The sequence below is a fragment of the Trachypithecus francoisi genome, unplaced genomic scaffold, assembly GCF_009764315.1.
Source record: "Trachypithecus francoisi isolate TF-2019V2 unplaced genomic scaffold, Tfra_2.0 Contig00137, whole genome shotgun sequence".
NCBI lineage: Eukaryota > Metazoa > Chordata > Mammalia > Primates > Cercopithecidae > Trachypithecus > Trachypithecus francoisi.
Genome location: NW_022680485.1, coordinates 823,017 through 844,718, shown reverse-complemented (window position 1 = coordinate 844,718; position 21,702 = coordinate 823,017). Strand labels below are relative to the sequence as shown.

Genomic DNA, 21,702 nt, shown 5'->3' with positions numbered 1-21,702 from the left:
AAAAAAAAGGTTTATGTGACTTACGTATAATCTTTAACAAATAGGGCAACTTTAAAATTATTGGTAAAATAGTATCAGCAATGTCTTAAATATTGTTAGCATTTTGTTAACTTTTTTTGAGATGGAGTCTCACTCTGTCGCTCAGGCTGGAGTGCAGTGGCGTGATCTGGGCTCATCGCAACCTCAGCCTCAGCCTCCCGAGTAGCTGGGATTACACGCGCCTGCCACCAGGCCTGGCTAATTTTTGTATTTTTAGTAGAGACGGGGTTTCACCATCTTGGCCATGCTAGTCTTGAACTCCTGACCTTGTGATCCACCTGCCCCAGCCCCTCAAAGTGCTGAGATTACAGCTGTGAGCCACCGGGCCCAGCAACAATTTTTTAATCAAGGGGGTTTCGGCCGGGCGCAGTGGCTCATGCCTATAATCTCAGCACTTTGGGAGGCCAAGGCGGGTGGATCACTTGAGGTCAGCAGTTCGAAACCAGCCTTGACAACATGGTGAAATCCCATCTCTACTAAAAATACCAAAAGTTGGCCAGGTATGGTTGTGCATGCCTGTAATCCCAGCTACTCAGGAAGCTGAGGGAGGGGAACGGCTTTAACCCAGGAAGCAGAGGTTGCAATGAGCCGAGATTGCACCACTGTACTCTATCCTGGGTGACAGAGTGAGAGTCCATCTCAAAAAAAAAAAGTGGTTTTATGATTATTCCTACAAGAATACTCTAAGATTTGCCCTAAGGGTTATAAATGATAAAACCCAGCACAGGACAGAATAATCTTGGCTTGGGTATGCTTATAAAATATTGTTGGCTTGATGAAAACAGCTAAATTGCTAAATTGTGCACTTTTGGTATAAACTTAAAATTAATCTTAATTTTTTTTTTGAGAATGGTATGAGGTTACAGATTGGTTTAAGAGTGTGCCCTTTCTTAATGATATGCATGGAAAGGCAGAAAGCAATTTCAGAAGGATACCAAAAAAACTTCCCCTAACTGGTACTTAACTAGTGAGGCTGGGGTGGAAGAGCTTTTCACTGATATTCCCCTTTAACAATTTATTTATTTAGTTGAATCAAATAAGGTACTCTTTTTACTTTTACAAAGCCCAGGTGGCTTCTCTACCATCCAAGGAGGTAAGAAGTGTTTTTTTGTTTTGTTTTTTTTGTTTTGTTTTGAGTCTTGCTTGTCACCCAGATTGGAGTGCAGTGGCTTGATCTCGCCTTACTGCGGCCTCAGCCTCCTAAGTAGCTGGGATTACATGCGCTTACCTCCACACCCAACTAATTTGTGTATTTTTAGTAGGGATGGGGTTTCACGGTTTTGGCTGGGCTGGTCTTGAACTCCCAACCTTAGGTGATCCGCCTCCCAAAGTGCTGGGATTACAGGCAGGAGCCACCATGCCCCGCCAGCTGAGTTTTAATGCTGTTACACAGTTGGTTTCTCTGGCAATCAACCCTGGTCCTGAGGCTGTCCAGAAGCCTCCAGCCAGAAGTCATCTCATTAACATACAAAAGATGCTTCTCTTTTCAGACATTCCAAAGATTTTAGGGGCTGCATACAAAGAAACTGAGACAAATTCTAGATTTTAGGGGCTGCAAACAAATAAACTGAGACAAACTCTAAGTACTCACATTGATAAGAGCATCCAGACCTGGCTCAGCTCTAGCCCTCTATGGAAAGCTTTGCTTTACCCACCTCCTTTTAATTACAATCTACCCCCCAATAACCCTGTGGAATTCTTTATAGCAGCAGCACCTTCTGGCATTTCACATCTTTGATATAATCTTGGTGTTTGTTGTTTACTTCCTTATACTTTTGTTCCAGGGAGCTATGTCTTGTTTACCACTATATTCCCAGTGCCAGTCACAGTGCTCAGCCCATGGCAGGTGATCAATGAATAGTTGTTTAATCAATGCACAACAACACTGTCTGTAAAAGGGAAGCAGGAAGGATTAGGTCAGAGCACACTTTAGCTCAGCCACTTCCTACCTGGCTGACTTTGGGCAAGTTCCTAAATTTTTTCTTCTTTCAGTCACCTTGTCTGTGACACGAGCAATCATTAAACTTACCTACAGAGTTTTTGCTGTTGAAGATTTAATGAGTAAAAATATCTAAAAAGCTTTGAAACACTAGTTGGCACAGCAAGCGTGCTCCATACATCAGCTGTGTCAACGAAGAGTTAAACTCTTTAAAATATTTGAAGAAATTTATTCAGAGTCAAATATGAGTGACCATGCCCCATGACACAGCCCTCAGAAGGTCCTGAGGACATGTGGCAAAGGTGTTCTTCAAAGTGTTCATTACTAAGGCATCCATCTCCCATTACTTCAATGCACTTTGCTAAACAATGCATTATTTCCGAGAAGACGTCTGAATCTGTTTCTGTACTAATGGTCTTAATTAGAACATCACATAAATTGCCACATCTGTGTGAGATACTCAGGACTACAGACTCTCGCACACTCCAAGAGAAAAGGCACGGATTCTGCTGCTGCCCTTCCAACACCATCGTGGAAATAAAATTTCAGTAAAGGGACCATCAGTCTGACAACCTGCTTGGTATACTCCACAAAGCACAGTCAAATCAGCTATGTGCTGCAAAAGGTCACGATCCTTTTTTTTTGAGATGGAGTCTCGCTCTGTCACCTAGGCTGCAGTGCAGTGGCGCGATCTCGGCTCACTGCAATCTCCACCTCCCTGGTTCAAGCGATTCTCCTGCCTCAGCCTCCTGTGTAGCTAGAACTACAGGTGCCTGCCGCCATGCCCAGCTAATTTTTGTGTTTTAACTAAGACGGGGTTTCACCATGTTGGCCAGGCTGGTCTCGAACTCCTGACCTCAGATATCCACTCACCTCGGCCTCCCAAAGTGCTGTGATTACAGGCGTGAGCCACTGTACCTGGCCAAGGTCACAATTCTTCCTGTATGTACAGACCAGGTAGCAGAAGAAAATCACATCACCTGTGTGGTGGTGCAAAGACAATGTCCTCAGATGCCAGGCCCCAGGCATAAAAGTTACATCACCTGGATGTTGGACCCAGCAATATGTCACAGTGGCCCCAGTGGACAAAACAGAGACATAAGAGTCACATAATGTCAGTGCAGGGCCCAGCAACATCACAAAGTCTCCTGTAGGCAAAACCTAAAAGAAAAGTGCTGGGCATAGCAATATGCTACAATGTTCCTGTAAGCAGGGACCAGACAGAAGAATAGAGTCACATCACCTAGATGCTGGGCCTAGTGATATGTCAACCATCTTTTCTGTAATAAAGATCCAGGCAGGAGAAACACATCACCTGGTTGCTGGCCACAGAAATGTGCCACAATTTTCACTGTAGGCAGGGTGCAGGCAGAAGAGGAGAGTCACATCTCCTAGGTAATAACTGTGACATACCTGTGCAGAGGTATATCACAATGACCCCTGGAGGAAGGAGCCAGGTAGGGGACTCCCCATCCCTTAGGTGTTGAGCCCAGTGTCACATCTGAGTATGTCACAATACCCAAATATGTGGGGCCTGAGAAAAAAGAGGAGAGTCACATCACCAAGATGCTAGGCCAATGATATGTCACAATTTCCCTGTGAGCAGAGACCAGGCAGGAGAAGAGTACCATCACCATGGTTATGGGCATTCAGTTATGTCACAAACCCCCTGTAGTCAGAGCCCAGGAAAATAATGTTCCATCACCTGGGTGTTGAGCCCAGCAATATGTAATGATGTCTAATGTGAAACATTGTGCTGCAATATGGCACAACATGCAGGACACAGGTTGGAGAGTCACATAACATAGGTACAGGATCCAGCAATATTTGACAATACCCAAAATTTATGGTGTCCAAAAACAAGAGTCACATCACCGAGATGCTGGGTCCAGTGATACATCACAATCTTCACTTTGGGATGAACCAAGACAGGAGCATCAAACCACTCCAGTGCATAACAAAGACATATGTCACAATCACACCTGCAGGAAGGTCCAGTAATTAAAAATCCTGCACATATCCCAGTTCTAGACATGAGAGTCACCACATTCTGTATGTTGGGTCTAAGTATGCTAGTGACAATCTTACCAACTGGATCTGCGCATGTGAGCTGAGAGCCTTCATCCCTTCCATGAACTGTTTGGCCCTAAGCCCAGGTAGGAGAGTCAACATGTCCCCCATGTTGACTCTCCTACCTGGGCTTAGACAGATAGAATTCTCACCTGCCTATGAACTGGATTTAGAAATACGTCATTATTTCAACTCTAGCCAGATGTTCACATATGACAGTCACAATTTTAACTGTAGACTGTGTATGTGTATGAGATTCAGGGCCTCACCAGTGGGCTCTGTCCACCTGTGAGGGTGACAATTCTAACAGTTGGCTGGGAGTGTATATGAGAAACACAATCTCACCTGTATGCTGAACTCTGTAATGACACTCTCTGTACCACAAGAGATTTATACAGTATGCAAGAAAGTGGTAATTCTTTATGACCTTTGTACAAGGAGACCCAGAACCATATTCATGACTCTAGGGCTAGCTGTAAGAGAAAGCATCTTGGTTGGGCTGGGTGCAGTGGCTCATACCTGTAATCCCAGCACTTTGGGAGGCCGAGGTGGGCAGATCATCTGAGGTCAAGAGTTCGAGACCAGCGTGACCAACATGGAGAAACCCCATCTCTACTAAAAATACAAAATTAGCTGGGTGTGGTGGCACATGCCTGTAATCTCAGCTACTTGGGAGGCTGAAGCAAGAGAATCGCTTGAACCTGGGAGGCAGAGGTTGCAGTGGGCAGAGATCACGCCATTGCACTCCAGCCTGGGCAACAAGAACGAAACTGTCTCAAAAAAAGAAAAAGAGAGAGAGAGAGAGAGAGAGAGCATCTCTCCTATTAGATAGTGTGAGGTATGAGAGTAATCATTGCATCTGTGATCTAGGTCAAGATATATTTTACAGGCCAGGCACAGTTGCTCACACCTGTAATCTCAGCACTTTGGGAGGTCGAGGCAGGTGCATCACCTGAGCTCAAGAGTTTGAGACCAGCCTCACCAACAGTGGGAAATCCTGTCTCTACTAGAAATACAAAAATTAGCCAGGTGTGGTGGCTCATGCCTGTATTCCTAGCTACTGAGGAGGCTGAGGCAGGAAAATTGCTTGAACCCGGGAAGTGGAGGTTTCAGTGAGCCAAGATCATGCCATTGCACTCCAGCCTGGGGGACAGAATGAAACTGTCTCAAAAAAAAAAAAAAAAAAAAAATCTATTTTACAATCCTGCCTGTGAATAGGGAGAGAGGAGAGTCGCATCATCTGGGTTTTTAGCCAGGAATATGACGCAACCTTTTTTTTTTTTTTTTTTGAGATGGAGTTTCGCTCTTGTTGCCCAGGCTGGAGTGCAATGGCACAGTCTCAGCTGACTGCAACCTCTGCCTCCTAGGTTCAAGTACATGATTCTTGTGCCTCAGCCTCCCAAGTAGCTGGGACTACAGGAACATGCCACCATGCCCAGCTAATTTTTGTAGTTTTTTTTTCCCCCGAAACAGTCTTGCTCTGCTGCCCAGGCTGGAGTGCAGTGGCATGATCTTGGCTCACTGCAACCTCCCCCTCCCGGGTTCAAGTAATTCTCCTGCCTCAGGCTCCCGAGTAGCTGCGATTACAGGCGGCTGCCACCACACCTGGCTAATTTTTGTATTTTTAGTAGAGACGGGGTTTCACCATGTCGGCCAGCTGGTCTCAAATTCCTCAGGTGATCCACCCACCTCGGTCTCCCAAAGTGCTGGGTATTACTGGCATGAGCCACCAGGCCTGGCTTGACACAACCTTTTCTGAGGGCAGAGACCAGTCAGGAGTGTGACATCACCTGAGTACTCAGCCAGGAATAAGTTACAACCCTCTCCTGAAAACAGCACACAGGTAGCAGAATCACATCACCTGGGTGCTGAGCCCAGCAATCAGTAACAATGCCCTCTGTGGTCCAGGCCCAGGCAGCAGACACATATCACCTGGTACCTAGGCCGGCCAGTTTTTTCTGTGGGGCGAGTACAGGTAAATATGGAGAGTCACATCTCCCAGGTTACTGATGCAGAGGTCTGTCACAAGGCCCTCTGTAGAAAGGGCCCAGGTGGCAGTCTCCCATTTTATAGGTGTTGGACCTAGTAATATGTCTTAACATGAAAAATATTCAGGCCTAAGCAAAAAAGGAGAGTCACATAACCTGAATGCAGGGCTTAGGGATATGTCACAATGCACCCTGTGGGCAGCTCCAAGGCTGGAAAAAAGAGTCACATCTTGGAGGTCCAGAGTCAAACCATATGTTACAATCTCGTTTGTGGGCTTGGCCAAGGCAGGAGAGTCTGATCACTAAGGTGCCTTGCAGATGCATACAATCACACCTGCAGGAAAGTCCAGGGATTAGATTAGAAATTCCAAACATGTCCAGGTTCTAAAGGTATGAAAGTCAACACCTCCTGTATGTTGAGTCTAAGTACATGAGTCGCAATCTCAATGATCGACAGAATGTGTGCAAAAGAGCCAGTTTCTTCTGCAGACTGTATCTTCTTAGTGTGGTCACAGACTTACACGTGTGGTGACTCTTGGTCTAGAAGTCACTAACCCACCTGTGGACCAGATCCACACGACAGGCAATTATCCAACTTTTGACAGCCTCTGTGAAATTCAGAACTTCAACAGTGGGATGTGTTTACATGGGAGAATGACAATCCTTACTGTTGCCTGGGTGTGCATTGGACAGACACTCTCTGTGTCACCTGAGGACTTTATACAATATGCAAGATTGGTAATCCCCTGTGACCTTTGCACAAGAAGGAGCTCCAGAATCTTTCCTGAGGTTCTAAGCCCAGATATGAGAGTCAACGTCATGAGAGTCAACGTCTCTCTAATTGACTGAGTCCAGATAGGAGAGTCTTCACCTTCCTATGAGCTGGATTTAGAAATCACTCACCATCCCAACTGTAGCCAGATGTTCACATATAACAGTCACAATTCCAACTGTGGACTGTGTTCACATGTGATTCAGGACCTCACTAGTGGACTCTGTCAGTGGGTCAGGGTGACAACTGTAAAGGTTGGTTTGGTGTGCACAGGACAAATACAATCTCACTTGTGTGCTGGACCCTGTTATGACATTCTCTGTAACACACTAGGGCTTTATATATGTGAGAGAGTACTAATTCTTTATGACTTTTGTACAGAAAGACTTCCTAATTTTCCTCAGCCTAGCTGATAGCAACATTCTCTTTCCTATTGGCTTCTGCAAGGTATGACAGTTATCATTATATCTGCATGCTTGGCCAGATATATGTCACAATCCTACCTGTATGTAAAGAGCAAATGCAAGAGTGACATCAATTGTGTGTTGCGCCAGGGCTATGTCACAATCCTCCTTGAGAGCAGGCATCAAGCAGGAGAATCACATCACTGGGGGCTTCACCAGGGATGTTACAATCCCCTCCTGAAAGCAGGGCACAGGTAGGAGAGTGAGATGTCCTGGCTACTGGGCCTAGACATGACAGACACAACAACGCCTGGTTGCTGGGCCCAACGATATGTCAGAATCTTCCCTGTGGGCAGAATGCAGGCAAAAATACAGGGTTTTATCTCCTGCATGATGGATGCAGAAATACATCACAAAGCTGGGCACGGTGACTCAAAACTGTAATCCTAGCATTTTGGGAGGCCAAGGCAGGTGGATCACCTGATTTCAGGAGTTTGAGACCAGCCTGACCAACATGGAGAAACTCTGTCTCTACTAAAATTAGAAAATTAGCTGGGCATGGTGGCAGATGCCTGTAATCCCAGCTATTCGGGAGGCTGAGGCAGGAGAACCGCTTGAACCCGGGAGGCAGAGGTTGCGGTGAGCCGAGGTAGTGCCACCACATGCCAGTCTGGGCAACAAGAACAAAACTCATCTCAAAAAAACAAAAAACATCACAAGGTCTCCTGTGGGAGGGACTCAGGCAGAAGCCTTCCAGCCCCTAGGTGTTTGTCCCAGTTGTATGTCACAATATCCAAAATATAGCAGGTCTCAGGCAAATGAGGGGAGTCACATCACCTAGGTGCTGGGTCCGGTGATCTGTCACAATCTTTTCTTTTGGCAGGCCTTAAGCAGAAGAGAAGAGTCACATTACCTAGATAATGAATAAGGAGATGTTATAATATTTCCGTGGGAGCATCCATGCAGGGCAGTCACATCACCTTGGTGTTGGACTCAGAGACATGTTGCAACACGCAATGTATGCAGGTCCCAAGCAGAAGAGGAGAGTCATATCACCTAGGTTCACCTAGGGGAGGGCCTAGGCAAAAAAGTCACATTACCTAAGTGAGAGGCCTAGAGATATGTCACAATGCCTCCTGCGGGTAGGGCTCATAAAGAAGAAGAGAGTCACATAACCTAGGTGCTAGGCTCAGCTTTATGTTCCAATCATCCCAGTGGGAAGGGCCCAAGCATGAAAGAAGAGTTACATCACATAGGAGCTACGTCAAGCGATAGATCACAATTGCCACTGTGGACAAACCCTAGAAGAGGAGGCACATCATCTAGGTTATGGGTCCAAACATGTATCACAGTGACTTGTGTGTGCAAGGACCAAGCAGAATAATTACATCACTGCTTGGTCCAGCAATAAATCACTCTATTCTGTGGGCATGGCCCAGGCAGTAGAGGAGTGTCAAATCACGTAGGTAAAAGAGGGCATTTATCTGTGCTTTTCCCATAGGAGAGATTGCAATGGGTCAATAGGTAGGTGACAATGCTTCCTGTGGTCAGGGTTCAGGCAGAGAACTCACATCATCTTGGTGCTGGGCACAGCAGTATGTCTCAATGCCTTCCGAGGGCACAGCCAAAGCAAGTAAGTAACATCACCTTAGTGTTAGGCCCAGCAATATGTCATAATCTCCTTTGTCGGCAGAACCTAGAAAAAAGAAAAGTCACATCAGCTAGGTGCTGGACCCAACAATATGTCCCAATATCCCCTGTGAGTGGAGAACAGGCAGGAATAAAAAGTCACATTTCCTGGGTGATTGGTGAAGACATATATTACAATGCCCTCTGTAGACAGGTCCAGGATGAAGCGTTACATCACCTGGGTGTTGCACTCAGCAATGTTACAATGACCTATGTGTTTAGGGCACAAGCAAAAGAGTCACATAACATACGCCCAGCAATATGTCACAATACACCTGTGGGCAGCACCAAGGCAGAGGAGGAGACTCAAATCACCTGGGTGCAATGCCCAGGGATGTCACAATGACCCCTGTGGGCTGTATCAAGGCAGAATAGAATCACATTACCAAGGGTCTAGGTCCAGTGATATGTCACTGTGAGCTGGGCCCAGGTGTATGTCACAATTACACTTGTCGAAAGGTCTTGTGATGACATCAACAATTACACACGTGTCCTCAGTCAAGGGATGAGAGTCAACACCTCCGGCATGTTGGGTCTAAGTACAGGGGGCACAATCTCAATGGTGGACTGGATTTGTGTGAGAGCTTCAATTTCCTTTGCAAATTATGTGCCTTAGGCTGGGCACGGTGGCTTATACCTGTAATCCCAGCATTTTGGGAGGCCAAGGTGGACGGATCACTTGAGGTCAGGAGTTCAAGACCAGTCTGACCAACATGGTGAAACCCCAGCTCTACTAAAAATACAAAAAATTAGCCAGCGTGGTGGTGGGCACCTGTAATCCCAGCTACTCAGGAGAATCAGGCAGGAGAATCACTTGAACCCAGGAGGCAGAGGTTGCAGTGAGCCGAGATCAGGCCACTGCACTCCAGCCTGGGTTACAAGAGTGAAACTTCATCTCTAAATAAATAAATAAATAAAGCTCCTTAGTGAAGTTACAGTCACAAAGGTGTGCTGAATTTTGATTAAAGAGTCACTAACCCAACTATGGACAAACTCCACAAATGAGAGTCAATTTTCTAACATTCAACTCCCTCCAAAAGTGAGGTTCAGAACCTCAAAAGTAGGGTGTGTTTATTTAAGTAAATGACAATCTTTGGTATTGACTGGGTGTGAATATGTTTCACAATCTCACCTGTGTGCTTGGCCCTGTCAGGGCACTCTCTTGTGGACTGTATATGGTGTGCATGAGAGTTGAAACCTGCTCTGAGAACTCTGCGCTGCTTTGGACCCATGATCTAACATGATCCTAAGTCTAGGTATGAGAGTCAACATCTCTCCAATTGGCTGGCTCCAGAGAGAAGAGTCCTCAGCCACCTATGAGCTGGGTTTAGAAATGAGTCAACATCTCAACTGTGGCCACATATGATATGTGAACACACATGTTCACATATGATAGTCACAATTTTAACTGTGGCCTGCATCTGTGCATGAGAATTATGAACTCATCAGTGGGCTTTTACCATGTGTGAGGATGACAATTCTAAAAATTGGCAGGGAGTGCTTACATGAAACATGATCTAACCTGTTTGCTGGGTCCTATGATGACATGCTCTGTACACTGTACCATCCGAGTGCTTTATACAATATACGAGAGAGTGGTGATTCTCTATAACTTTCATGCAGAGAGGAGACCCGGGATTTTACTCCTTTTTCTAAGCCTAGCTGTGAGAGACAGTATCTCTTCTATTGGCTGGTATGAAGTATTAGAGTCATCATCAAACCTGTGAGCTGGGATGAGATACATGTTACCAATCAACTTGCTGGCAGAAAGCACCCAGGAGAGTCACATCACCTGGATGCTGGGCCAATGATATGTAAATTTTTTCCCTGAGGGCTGTGACAAGGCAGGAGAGTCACATCATCTGGGTTTTCACCCAGTGATATGTTACCACTTTCCCCTGAAAGTTATGCACATGCAGGAGAGACACATCACTTGGTGGCTGGGTCCTGCAGTGTGTCACAATCATTCCTGTGGGCAGAGTGCAGGCAGAAAAGGCATCACATCTTTTATGTAATGGATGCAGATATATGTCACAAGAACCCCTGTGGACAGGGCTGAGGCAGGAGCCTCTCATTTTTTAGGTGTTTGGCCCAGTGAAATGTCACAATTCCCAAAATATGTGGTTGCTAGATAGAAGAGTCACATCACCTAAGTTCTGGTTTCAGTGATATGTCACAATCTTTCCTTTTGACAAGGTTCAGGGGGGAGAGGAGTCATATCACTTAGGTGATGAGCAAAAATAAATGTCCCAATAACCCCATGCTCATGGTACATGTGAGAGAGTTGAATCACCCATATGTTGAACCCAGTGACATGTCAAAATATACAATTTATGCAGGGCCCAGGCAGAAGAAGACAGTATCTTCATCTAAGTGTCAGGCCCAGTGATACATCACAATACCTTCTGTGACAGAGTCCAAGCAGTGGGGAAAAGTCACATTACCTAGATGCTGAATCAAAAAATGTGTCACAAAAATCACTGAGGGGAGGGCCCAGGCAGGAGAGTCAAGTTACCTAAATGAGGGGCTCAGAGATATGTTGCAATGACCTCTGTGGGTAGGACTCAGGAGAAACAGGACAGTCACATTATCTAGGTGCTGAATAAAGCTGTATGACACAATCACCTAATTTGATAGGCCCAGGCAAAAGAAGAGAGTCATATCACATAAGTGCCGTGCCAAGTGATGTGTCACATTCCTCATTATGGACAGTTTCCAGGAAGAAAAGGAGAGTCACATCACCTAGGTGATTGGTCTAAAGATGTCACAATAAGCTGTGTGGGCTGGGATCATGAAGAAGAATCGAATCACTTGTGCGTTGAGCCTAGCGATAAGTCACTTTCTTTTCTGTGGGCCTGGACCAGGCAGGGGAAGAGAGTCATAACATCCAAGTGCTGGACCCGGAGACAGGTCACAACCTCTACTATTAGCAAAGCCCAGGTAAGAAAAGAATCACTGGGCACAGTGGCTCATGCCTGTAATCCCAGCATTTTGGGAGGCCGAGGCGGGCAGATCACCTGAGGTCAGGAGTTCGAGACCAGCCTGACCAACACGGAAGAACCCCTCCCTACTAAAAAGATAAAAAATTAGTTGGGCATGGTGGTGGGCACCTGTAATCCCAGCTACTTGGGAGCTGAAGCAGGAGAATTGCTTGAACCCAGGAGGAGGAGGTTGCGGTGAGCCAAGATTGTGCCACTGCACTCCAGCCCTGGCAACAGGGCAAGACTCTGTCTCAATTAAAAAAAAAAAAAAAAAAAAAAAAAGCTCTACTATGTACTAAATATTTGATAATTTTTTTTTTTTTTTTTTTGAGACAGAGTTTCACTCTTGTTGCCCAGGCTGGAGTGCAATGGTATGAAACCTCTGCCTCTAGGGTTCAAGCAATTATCCTGCCTCAGCTTCCCCAGTAGCTGAAACTACAGGCGCCCACCGCCACACTCAGCTAATTTTTGTATTTTTAGTAGAGATGGGGTTTCACAATGTTGACCAGACTGGTCTTGAACTCCTGACCTTGTGATCCACCTGCCTCAGCCTCCCAAAGTGCTGGGATTACAGGCATGAGCCACTGCGTCTGGCTCAGGGACACATATTAAACAGGGACGAATATTATTACTTCTCATAAATTATTTTGTTGTATTGTTCATTAATACATAAAAAATTGCTAGGATAAAATTTAGTATATAGTCAATATAGTCCAAGAAAGATTGTTGCCAGGCATGGTGGCTCCTGCTTGTAGTCTCAGCAATTTGGGACGCCAAAGGAGAAGGATCACTTAAATTGAGGAGTTCAGGACCAGCCTCACCAACATGGTGAAACGTCTCTATCAAAAATACAAAATTAGCCAGACTTTGTGGTGCGTACCTGCAATCCCAGCTACTCAAAAGGCTGAGACAGGAGATCACTAAAACCTGGAAGACAGAGGTCGCAGTGAGCCCAGATCACACCACTGCACCCCATCCTGGGTGACAGATGACTCAGTCTCAAAAAAAAAAAAAAAAAGATTTTTGCCATTCTTGCTATAATGCTATAAACCTGCAAATCCTATAAAACTCTCAATTTCATATTCTCCATGAATTATTACAGGCACACACCTGTAATCCCAGCTACTCAAAAAGCTGAGACAGAAGTATTGCCACTGCATTCCAGCGTGGGAAATAGGCAAGACTTTTTCTCAAAAAAATAAATAAATAATAAATAATTTTTAAAAAAATGCAGAAACATAAGACCAACCCCGGATCTCTTGAATGAGAATCTGCATTTCAAGAAGATCTCCAGTTTATTGTTGCACACGACACAATTTGCAAAGTATGCTTCTAAATCATTGACTTTGCTGAGAATTATACACAGCTGATTCTGGATGATTTAAAATAGCACTCAGGCTGGCGCGGTGGCTCACGCCTATAATCCCAGCACTTTGGGAGGCCGTGGTGGGCAAATCATGAGGTCAAGAGATCAATACCATCCTGGCCAACATGGTGAAACCCTGTCTCTACTAAAAATACAAAAATTAGCTGGGTGTGCTGGCCTGCACCTGTAGTCCCAGCTACTCAGGAGGCTGAGGCAGAAGAACGGCTTGAACCCAGGAGGCAGATGTTGCAGTGAGCCAAGATCACACCACTGCATTCTACCTGGCAACAAAACTAGCCTTTGTCTCAAACAAACAAAAAAATACATAAATACAATAAATAAAAAAATATAAAAAATTAGCCAGGCGTGGTAGTACACACATAATCCCAGATACTTGGGAGGCTGAGGTGAGAGAATTGCCTGAACCTGGGAGGCGGAGGCTGCAGTGAGCTGAGACTGTGCCACTGCACTCCAGCCTAGGCAACAGGGCAAGACCTCGCCTCAAAAAAACCAAACAAACAAAAAAAACACCAGGCTGACTTCTGCGTAAAATATTCCCTGATCTAGCATCTACTTTCACCATGTTCTATCCCTCCCCTTCCCAGTTTTTTTCTGACCTTGTTTTCTCTTCCTTATGAAAGAAAGTCCTTTTCTCTCTAACCTTTAAAATTCTCCAACATCTTATAGTTGGTGCTTTCCCCTTGTTGCAATACTACTTTAAAATTAAGTAACTTCATTCGCTGGGCATGATGGCAGGTGCCTGTAATCCCAACTACTTGAGAGGTTGAGGCAAGAGAATTGCTTGAACCCAGGAGGCAGAGGTTGCAGTGAACCGAGATCGCACCATTGGACTCCAGCCTGGGGAACTGAGCAAAACGCCATTTCAAAAAAAAAAAAATAAGTAACTTTTTGCCAAGCACAGTGGCTCATACCTGTAATTTCAGCACTTTGGGAGGCTGAGATGGGTGGATCACCTGAGGTCCACAGTTTGAGAACAGCCTGACCAACATGGTGAAACCCCATCTCTACTAAAAATACCAAAATTAGCCGGGCATCGGGGCACACGTTTGTAGTCCCAGCTACTAGGGAGGCTGTGGCGGGAAGACAGCTTGAATATGGGAGACAGAGGTTGCAGTGAGCCGAGATTGCACCACTGTACTACATCCTGGGTGACAGAATGAGACTCAAAAAAATTAAATGACTTATTACCTAAATCTAAATTTGTCATATTTTACAAAATCTAGAAACAATCTCAGAATAGTAACAACTCTATTCCCAGAAAGAGCTTCCCAACCCCACTTCTGTGCCAATCCCAACTGCATCTGCCTGTGGATTTCAAGGTTTTCAGGGCTCCGTGGCTTCTCTAAGTATAAATGCTCTGTCTATGGCTATTGTGAACAGGCTGGGACATCTGTAGGGGAGGCTCCTCAGGCAGAACTGGCTGCTCCTTCAATGTTCTCCCTTTACAGGCAAAACTATCCTTAACTTGGAGTCACTGAGTTCAGGCTTCTACTCACCAGTCAGGTTTACTCACTTAGTTTTAAATAAGAAAATGACCAATGTATGGCCAGGCGCGGTGGCTCAATGCCTGTAATCCCAGCACTTTGGGAGGCCAAGGCAGGCGGATCACGAGGTCAGGAGATCGAGACCATCCTGGCTAGCATGGTGAAACCCCGTCTCCACTAAAAATACAAAAAAAAAAAAAAAAAAAATAGCCGCGTGTGGTGGCGGGCACCTGTAGTCCCAGCTACTTGAAAGGCTGAGGCAGGAGAATAGCTTGAACCCGGGAGGCAGAGCTTGCAGTGAGCCCAGATCACACCACCGCACTCCAGCCTGGGCGACAGAGCCCTGTCTCTCAAAAAAAAAAAAGGTTGAGAAGAAACTTTTTAACTGTTTACACACTTGTTCATTTTTATGTCATTGGGGAGGACCCTTCAATATATTTCAGAGTCAATGGGTAACTTTTTTTTTAATAATTTTTTTTGAGACTGAGTCTTGCTCTGTCACCCAGGCTGGAGTGCAGTGGCGTGGTCTCGGCTCACTGCAATCTCCACCTCCCGGGTTCAAGCAATTCTCCTGCCTCAGCCTCCCGAGTAGCTGGGACAACAGGTGCCCGCCACCATGCCTGCCGAATTTTTGTATTTTTAGCAGACACAGGGTTTCACCATATTGGGTAGGCTGGTCTCAAACTCCAGACTTTGTGATCCATCCACCTCCGCCTGCCAAAGTTCGGGGATTACAGGCATGAGCCACCACACCCAGGCTTTTGTTTTGTTTTCTTTTTTGAGATGGAGTCTTGCTCTATTGCCCAAGCTGGAATGCAGTGGCGATCTTGGCTCACTGCAACCTCCGCCTCCCGGGTTCAAGCAATTCTCCCGCCTCAGCCTCATGAGTATCTGGGATTACAGGTACACGCCACAACGCCCAGCTAATTTTTTGTATTTTTAGTAGAGACAGGGTTTCACCATGTTGGCCAGGCTGCAAATAATTTTTTACTCTGGGGCTGGGTGCAGTGGCTCACGCCTGTAATCCCAGCTACCCTTGAACCTGGGAGGCGGAGGTTGCAGTGAGCCGAGATGGCACCACTGCACTCTAGCCTGGGTGACAGAGTGAGATTCAGTCTCAAAAAAAAAAAAAAAAAAGAGTATACTCTGCACCAGCAGCATTAACACAAAAAAGGTTGTATTAAACCCTAACACTCACTCAAATGTCACCTCCTCTATAAAGCCCTCTTTGATTTTCCCTCTATGTCAGTGGCACAATTGATCACTATTACCATTCAGCTCCTCAATACAAGTCTTTTTATTTACAAGTATTATTCTCCAGAATAAATTAATCATTTACACCTATCCATGCCAATGAACTATAAACTCCTGTAGGGTAGGTATGTTGAACCCTGTTCATCTGTGTAATCCAAATGTCTTATACATAATAGGTGTCATATACAAACAAAATCAAAATGCTGTCAGGGAATTATTGGAAAAGCTACCAAATTCTTTTAAGTTCAAGTGGTATTTAGTTTTCTATTCCTGTGTTAGTTTGCTAAGAATCATGGCTTATGGCTCCATCCACGTTCCTGCAAAGGATATGATCTCATTTTTTTTATGGGTGCACAGTGGCATGGAGTATATGTACAACATTTTCTTTATCTAGTCTATCACGGATAGGCATTTAGGCTGATTTCATGTCTTTGCTATTGTGAATTGTGCTGCAATGCACATACGCATGCATGTGTCTTTATAATAGAATGATTCACATTGCTTTGGGTAAATACCCAATAATGAATTGCTGGGTCAAATGGTATTTCTGTCTTTAGGTCTTCAAGGAGTTGCCACACTGTCTTCCATAATGGCTGAACTAATTTACACTCCCACCAACAGTGCATAAGAGTTCCTTTGTGAGAAATCATTTTAATTTTCTAAGTGGTTAGCTTTTTAGACAAATGGTATACAAGGAAATTTTCCACAGGCCTAGGCCATCCAGCTGCTCTTCTGAGAGGCTATACTCTTACTCCTCAGGCTGTCCTCTAAGAGATGACCTAGGGGATGATATTCATTAGACACTCCAAGAGATATGGCCACTGTGGGTATCTTGGGTTATCCCAGACCATTCTGAATCTCATGACCAAGAAAAGGCTGGAGGGCTGTTGTAAAGGGTCCTGTAATTTCTCCAAAGCAAAACTTCAACCCAAATATGTACTAATAAGGTATGTGTGCCTAGGGAAGATAAAAGGAGGAGAGGTGCAGAGATTTTTTTTTTTTTTTTTAACAGTGGAGTTCCAGAGGATTATTTTCTACCTTTTTTATGTAAAATGTTTAGACTTGGGAGGCTGAGGTGGGTGGATCACCTGAGGTCAGGAGTTTGAGACCAGCCTGGTCCACATGACAAAAGCCTGTCTCTACTAAAAATACAAAAATTAGCCAGTCATTGTGGTGGGAGCCTGTAATCCCAGCTACTTGGGAGGCTGAGGCAGGAGAATCGCTTGAACCTGGGAGGTGGAGATTGTAGTGAGCTGAGATCACGCCATTGGGCTCCCGCCTGGGCAACAAGAGCACAACTCCGTCTCAAAAAAAAAAAAAACTGTTTACAGACAGAAAACAAATATTTAAAAACCTGCCATTCACTGCTGTGTAAAAACATGATTAACAATTAAAACACTGTGTTTGAAATGTACAATAAAGGACAAATAGTTGATAGTGTTGTAAATTGGAGAGAGGAAGTTGTCCTCAATTCCTACATTTGAGAATGTGGGAACGAAAGTGGAAATTTATAATTTCCTGAGTTAAGCTAGGAGAAAAAGTGGATTTGAAGTCCTGTTTGCCATACATTAGGAAGTCACAGAGGAAACCAGTCCTCCTGTGGAGTGTTAAGATAATTAAAAAGCAGGAAATTAGACTGAAGTGGCTCTAGTAACCTGTGTTCACAAGTAAAAAACAAAAAACCTAACTCGATTTCTTATAAATTACTATTTTAGGCAGAAACAAAATTCTTAACCAATCATAAACCTGCAATTAACCTCTGATTACATAACCAGGAAATTTCCACCTGAATCATACAAATAAGATGACTACATAACTGTAACCAATTTTTGAATTTGGTTTGCCTTCTCACACGCCCTTCATAAAACCCTTTCCTTTATGTCGCTCAGGCACATATTATGGCTAGGTGCTTTCCATTTCACCAGTCACTGCTCAAATAAACTCGTTAACGTTTTAGCATTGATTCCCTTTAATAGAAGACGCTGGGCGCGGTGGCTCATGCTTGTAATCTTAGCACTTTGGGAGGCCATGGCGGGCAGATCACTTGAGGCCAGGAGTTCCAGACCAGTTTCCACCATGGTGAAACCACTTCTCTACTAGAAATACAAAAATTTGCCAGGCGTGGTGGCGCAGGTCTGTAATCCCAGCTTCTCGCGTGTGCTGAGGCACGGGAATCGCTTGAGCCTGGGAGGCGGAGGTTGCAGTGATCACGCCACTGCACTCCAACCTGGCTGACAGAGCAAGACTCCGTCTCAAACAAAATGTTTAACAAAAGAGACTGGGAGTCTCACCTGCCGCAGCTCCTCTCACGCACACACACCAAGTCAGGATTCTGCCCTGATGACCCACCTGGCATCCCTGAACAATCCGGGAAATACTCCGGGCTGCGTGCAGAGCTGCCCAGGGAGCTCCAGACAAGGCGCCGCACAGTCTGGTCGGGGCGGGACGCCGGGGTCCCGGCTGAGGGCCCAGCCGCCATCTTACAGCGAGAGGGACCTAGGGCGGAGCTGCACCAGCGGGGATTCAGGTGGGCGACCCGGGAGCGGACTGTGGGGAGGAGGGTCCCACCGCTCTCTCCTCTCGGGATGCCCAACCCCGCACTCTCACCTTTTCCCATCTTCCAGGATGTCCTGGCATCTTAGCTGTGCGTCTCCCAGAACCTGCAGATCACAGGGCAACAAAGATTGTGACAGTCACCGGGGGCTCCCGAGGTGGAGGACGAAGAACAGCAGAGACTTATCCCAAGCTCTGGCGCCGGCGAGATACAAAAGCTCCACCAAATGCCGGAAGCCACGCCCTCCTCTCCAACTGGGCGGTTCCCACGCCAGCGCCACTGATTGGACAAAGCACCAGCACTCCCTCCTCTCAGCATTAGTGCATTTTACGGATAGGAAAACAGGCAGAAGTAGGTAGGGTAACGGGCACCGGGAATTACAGCTAATTAAGAAGTGAGCTGAGACTTGAGATGCACTTGCTCTTTCCCTTACCTGGGTCTGCTTGTATAATGCATCTTATTTACTACTTAAGGGTAAGAAAAGAACATTTGGACTGTGGTTTTTGTTTGTTTTTGTTTGGTTTGGTACCTAGTTTCGCTCTTATTGCCCATTGCAATGGTGCGATCTTGGCTCACTGCAATCTCCGCCTCCCGGGTTCAAGCGATTCTCCTGCCTCAGCCTCCCGAGTAACTGGGATTACAGGCGCATGCCACCACGCCGTGCTACTTTTTGTATTTTTAATAGAGACCGGGTTTTGCCATGTTGGCCAGGCTGATCTCGAACTCCTGACCTCAGGTGATTTGTCCGCCTCAGCCTCCCAAAGTGCTGAGATTACAGGCGTGAGCCACCGTGCCGGGTCCATTTGGACATTTTTTTTAAACAACTTTTTAATCATTTTGATAATGCAGGAAAGACTTTCATCCCATCCCTGAGCCCCTTTCCCACCATGCTGTACCACACTGCTGACCACATCGTGGGATGTCCATTAGGAATGGGGTGAGGGTTGGGGGCAGCCGAGGCTGAAAATGGTTAAGAAAGAATTATGTTACCCCAATTTGTTCATCTTAGAAAGGCTCCTCAGTCATTCCGTGTGAAGTGGCTATTCCAGGGTAATTGTGCCCTGACTGCGCTGCATCTCAGTCTGACTTCTCTTTTTTAAAATCACTGGATTACTCTCACTAACGGGGGTATTTCATTTTCTATTTGAAAATGGCCAGCTGTCCTTTGTGGGTGTCCTGTTTGATTTGCTAGTTTAGACACTGGTGGTAGGGGTGAGGAAATCTTGGGACACATCAGAATACCTTGTTCTCACTTAGAAAATATATAGGAATTTCTTAACATCTAATAGTCTTCTCAATACCCATTATATTTAACAGTGATAGCTTACAGGGCAGGAATGGGACACAGATGACGCAACCTTAGAAGTTTAATTAGGTCATAAATTTTTTTGTTTTGCTTTGTTTTTGGATACAAGGTCTCACTTTAGTGCCCAGGCTGGAGTGCAGTGGCACAACCATAGCTCATAATTTGGTTGTAACAGTTCTTTAAAAAATATTTTTGGCTGGGTTTGATGGCTAACACCTGTAATCGAAACACTTTGGAAGACCATGATGGAATGATTGCTTAAGCCCAGGAGTTCAAGACCAGTCTGGGCAATGTAGTGAGACTCAGTCTCTAGAAAAATTTTAAAAATTGGCCTTGTGTGATGTTGCATGCCTATAGTCCCAACTGCTTGAGAGGCTGAGGTAGAAGGATCACTGGAGGTTGAGGCTGCAGTGACCCATCATTCGGCCACTGCATTCCAGCCTGGGTGACAGAGGGAGACCTGTATGTGTACACATGTACACACACATATACACACATACATATATACACACACACACATATATATACCCTATACATATAATCAAAATAATATGTATGTTTTTTTTTTTTTTGAGGCGGAGTCTCGCTCTGTCGCCTGGACTGGAGTGCGGTGGCCAGATCTCAGCTCACTGCAAGCTCCGCCTCCCGGGTTTACGCCATTCTCCTGCCTCAGCCTCCCGAGTAGCTGGGACTACAGGCGCCCGCCACCTCGCCCGGCTAGTTTTTTTGTATTTTTAGTAGAGACGGGGTTTCACCATTTTAGCCAGGATGGTCTCGATCTCCTGACCTCGTGATCCGCCCGACTTGGCCTCCCAAAGTGCTGGGATTACAGGCTTGAGCCATCGCGCCCGGCCAATAATATGTATGTTTAAAGAAATTTAAGCACAGAAGAAAAGTGAAAGACCATTGTGGGGAATGTGATAAAAGGTGAGTGTGGCTCCTACAGCTCAGTGAGATTTGTTTTTCCATCTTGAGGAACCGCCCTCCCACACTGAAACCACAACCCAGAACATACCAATTCTCACACTATTTATACTTTGCCCAAAGGCAGCAGAAGGAGGCCAATATCATCATTTGTGACATGGAAGTCTATTCTCCACTGAGACCTTTTAAAAATGTTATTGTTGGCTGGGCACAGTGGCTCACACCTGTAATCCCAGCACTTTGGGAGGCCGAGGTGGGCGGATCACCTGAGGTCAGGAGTTCCAGACCAGCCTGATCCACACGGAGAAACCCCATCTCTACTAAAAATACAAAATTAACCGGGCTTGGTGGCACATGCCTATAATCCCAGCTACTTGGGAAGGCTGAGGCAGGAGAATCGCTTGAACCTGGGAGGTGGAGGTTGCCGTGAGCCGAGATGGCACCATTGCACTCCAGCCTGGGCAACAAGAGTGAAACTCCATCTCAAAAAAAAAAAGAGTTACTGTCTTCCTGGGCACCGTGGCTCATGCCTGTAATCCCAACACTTTGGGAGGCCAAGGCAGGCAGATCACCTGAGGTCAGGAGATCAAGACCATCCTGGCTAACAAGGTGAAACCCTGTCTCTAATAAAAATGCCAAAAATTAGTCAGAGTGGTGGCACATGCCTGTAATCCCAGCTACTCAGGAGACTGAGGCAGGAGAATCGCTTGAACCTGGGAGGTGGAAGCTGCAGTGAGATCATGCCATTGAATTACAGTCTGGGCAACAACAGCAAAACTCCATCTCAAAAAAAAAAAATGTTATTGTCTTAAGCCCTCTTCCTTCTAATAAAGTCTATAAAAATACACACATATAAGCCTGAAACTACTATAAATAAAATATCAGGTTTTTAAAATCCCATAAATAAACAA

The 21,702-nt window shown here is 45.5% G+C and overlaps 1 protein-coding gene across 1 annotated transcript in view; it reads right to left on the bottom strand.

Moving 5' to 3' along the window:
- The window catches only part of LOC117066446 (zinc finger protein 724-like), a 54,198-nt gene extending 35,441 nt beyond the window's left edge, over positions 1 to 18,757 (bottom strand). The window contains 4 exon segments of the mRNA XM_033181888.1: positions 7,312 to 7,449; positions 8,050 to 8,125; positions 8,784 to 8,908; positions 18,615 to 18,757. Coding sequence (XP_033037779.1) covers positions 7,312 to 7,395 — 84 coding nt within the window. The 5' untranslated portion in view covers positions 7,396 to 7,449; positions 8,050 to 8,125; positions 8,784 to 8,908; positions 18,615 to 18,757.
- Between the last annotated feature and the right edge of the window lie 2,945 nt (positions 18,758 to 21,702).